The 2,895-nt window shown below is 34.1% G+C and overlaps 1 protein-coding gene across 1 annotated transcript in view; it reads right to left on the bottom strand.

Annotated features, from left to right (window-relative positions):
• The window catches only part of LOC105553394 (ankyrin repeat domain-containing protein 18B-like), a 49,692-nt gene that overhangs the window by 7,877 nt on the left and 38,920 nt on the right, over positions 1 to 2,895 (bottom strand). The window contains exons 13-14 of the mRNA XM_011999451.1: positions 1,454 to 1,735; positions 662 to 873 (exon numbers count right to left, since the gene is read on the bottom strand). Of these exons, the coding sequence (XP_011854841.1) occupies positions 662 to 873; positions 1,454 to 1,735 (494 nt within the window). The remainder of the gene's footprint in view (positions 1 to 661; positions 874 to 1,453; positions 1,736 to 2,895) is intronic.

Below are 2,895 nucleotides of genomic sequence, written 5' to 3'. Positions count from 1 at the left end.
ACTGCAGGTGGGGCTTGTTCTTTCTGCCTTCCACATACCCCTTCAGGCTGAACATGGTGTTTTTCTTTTAACCACCTTGTGGATTACACTTCTTTTCATTCCTGTGATAATTATTCCCTATTTCACAAGGACAACTTGCTGTAACTCCTTGAAAATGTTACACAAATAGTCTTTCTTGAGGCACCCTCTAGTGATAATACTAAAGATCACAATCAAAAACAGTTCTTGCCTCAGTGCCAGTATGTGCCCAGAGTAGAAGCACAACTCGACACTTTGGGTTTAGGTTGTGATCTACCAAAAAATAAACTCTTTAATATTTCTATTTAGGGAAATTCTGGCAATTTTATAACAAGATCACTTTATTAATTATAAAGCTTCAAAAATACTTAGTGGAAAAAACTAACAGGTCAGGTTAACTACATGAGACTTCGGGGAAAAAAGCCATACAAAAGCAAAAAAAAAGAGAGAGAGCATAGAGACAGAAACTATCCTTGAAGAACATTTTAAAGGTAAGATTATTTACTAACATTGTTTTCCAAAATTACATTATCAGATTAGCAGTCACTTCCTACTGATCTCCTGAAGCCATCTTACTAAAAATTATACTTTCAAAACAAATTAATGAGCTTAATTCATTTTCTGTTAGTGTGTTTTGACTTACTTCATTAAATTTTTTGACATGGAATTGTTAGCTTTGAATGCTACTGCAAAGGCTTCCTTATATTCTTCCAATTCGGTTGTAACCTCTTCATAAGCAGTTTTCATTTCGGAGAATTTACATTCCACATCTGTAAGTGTTAGTTTCTTCTTATTTAGTGAAGCTGTATTATCCTTGTTTAACTGCTCTAATTGTTTTTCATATTTTGCTTGTTCCTAAAACAAATGAAAAGAATACACTTTTAAAACAATTATAACCTAATTACCATATGTTTGCTGCCTTTCATTTTGAGTCAGTGATTCAAAGAGCAATTTTGAATATGTTAAAAAGAGGCTGAAACTTAAAATATTTATCAGCAATATCAACAAAACTAATAACTGAATTCAGAATTAAATCTGATTTATAAAAATTTGAAATCATAATTATGTTAGTATTAATGTAATCTGGTCCTATAAAAAGTAATAGAATCCATTCATAATTTTAAAAAGTGATCAAAGAACATTGTAGCTTAAGACCAATTCAAAAGTATCACATAATTTCTAAATCACAGTTTTATCTTATGCCAGTTGGTCTTAATCATCAAATGACTCTATAGTGAGAATCATTACTTTGAAATACTGATTTTGTTATAATAATAATGTAATTTTAAATATTTAAAAGAAAAAAAAGATGCCACTTGTTTTCTAGAACTCTACAAAGCAAATTGCTCACAATATATACATATCCAAAATATAATTTGCAGTGAAACAAATGAAAGCACATTACAGATAAACTTACCTGACTTTAAAAACTAACCTGTAAATGGATTTCTTCTAATTTTTCTATTATCTGCATTGTCTTTTCATCTAGCTCCGATTTATATTCTTGTGCTTTACCAAGTTCTACCATATTGTTTTCCATATGTGTCTTAAGAGTTAATACTTCTTCTTCCAACATCTTTTTATCTTCCTCAAGTTTTTCACATTTCTCTTGTATTTTTCTCATAGATAAAAACTCCTGTTGAAGAACTTGATTGTCTTTAGCCAAATTGACACATTTTGAAGACACAGCTTCCTTCTCGGCCGTAAGATCATCAAACTGCATGAATAAAATAATAGAGCTTGATAGTGAAGCAGGCTGCGAATAATCTAATACAAAACCAGTAACAAATTTTGAAATGCATTTACTTGAAATAACATGTTATCAATAATGTAGCACAGTCTTCAAATGTGAACCCCTAAATTACTCAGAATTTTAAGAGCGAAGTTAAAGCTACCATGAGTCACAAAAATACACGCTCTACTATCATCATCTTTGCCACAGAACGCCTGCGCTTGATCTTTTCATTTTTCCGACGATTTGTTTTTGTTCCTCCTGAAACGGCACTGAGTGGGTCTCTCAATGAAAAGTGTCCAACCCCTTCCTCACGGCCACTCCCCAAAATTTGTCAAAAAAAGTTTCAGAGCTATCACATTGTTATTTAGGCCAAAGTGATCTCCTAGTGAAAAGTGTCTAACCCCTTCCCTCACAGCCACTCCCCAAAATTTGTCAAAAAAAGTTTCAGAGCTATCACATTGAGTTATTTAGGCCAAAGTCAATAAATGGCTCTCAGAATAAGACTTTGAAAATAATATGATACTCTAGGCTAGGCCTGATGGCTCATGCCTGTAATCCTAGCACTTTAGGAGGCTGTGGCAGAAAGATCACTGGAGGCCAGGAATTTGAGATCAGCCAGAGCAACACAGTGAGACACTCATCTCTACAAAACAATTTTTTAAAATTAGCCAGGCATGGTGGCTCAGGCCTGTAGACCCAGCTAGTTGGGAGACTGAGGCAAAAGGATGGCTTGTACTCAGAGTTCAGGGCTGCAGTGAATTATGAACACATCTCTGCACTTCTGTCTGGATGACAGACAAAGACCATATCTCAAAAAACCACAAAATAATGAATCCTGTAAATAAGGATTCTGATGCCATAAGCCTTTTCCTAAACTGCAAATGTTTCATGCTAATTTGAATTGCATTTTAAGAGGTAATGATTCTTGGGGTAAAGGCCATAGAATACAGCACCTAGAAATAAATCCACATATTTACAGCCAACTGATTTTGGACTAAGGTGCCACGAACATACATTAGGGAAAGGACACCCTCTTCAAATGAAAGGCACTGGGAAAACTATCCATATGGAGAATGACACTAGCTTCCTATCTAGCACCATATAGCGAAATAAACTCAGAATCAATTGAAGACTGAAATGTA

Source organism: Mandrillus leucophaeus, unplaced genomic scaffold (assembly GCF_000951045.1).
Source record: "Mandrillus leucophaeus isolate KB7577 unplaced genomic scaffold, Mleu.le_1.0 Scaffold593, whole genome shotgun sequence".
NCBI lineage: Eukaryota > Metazoa > Chordata > Mammalia > Primates > Cercopithecidae > Mandrillus > Mandrillus leucophaeus.
This window is presented reverse-complemented; position numbering and strand designations above follow the sequence as displayed.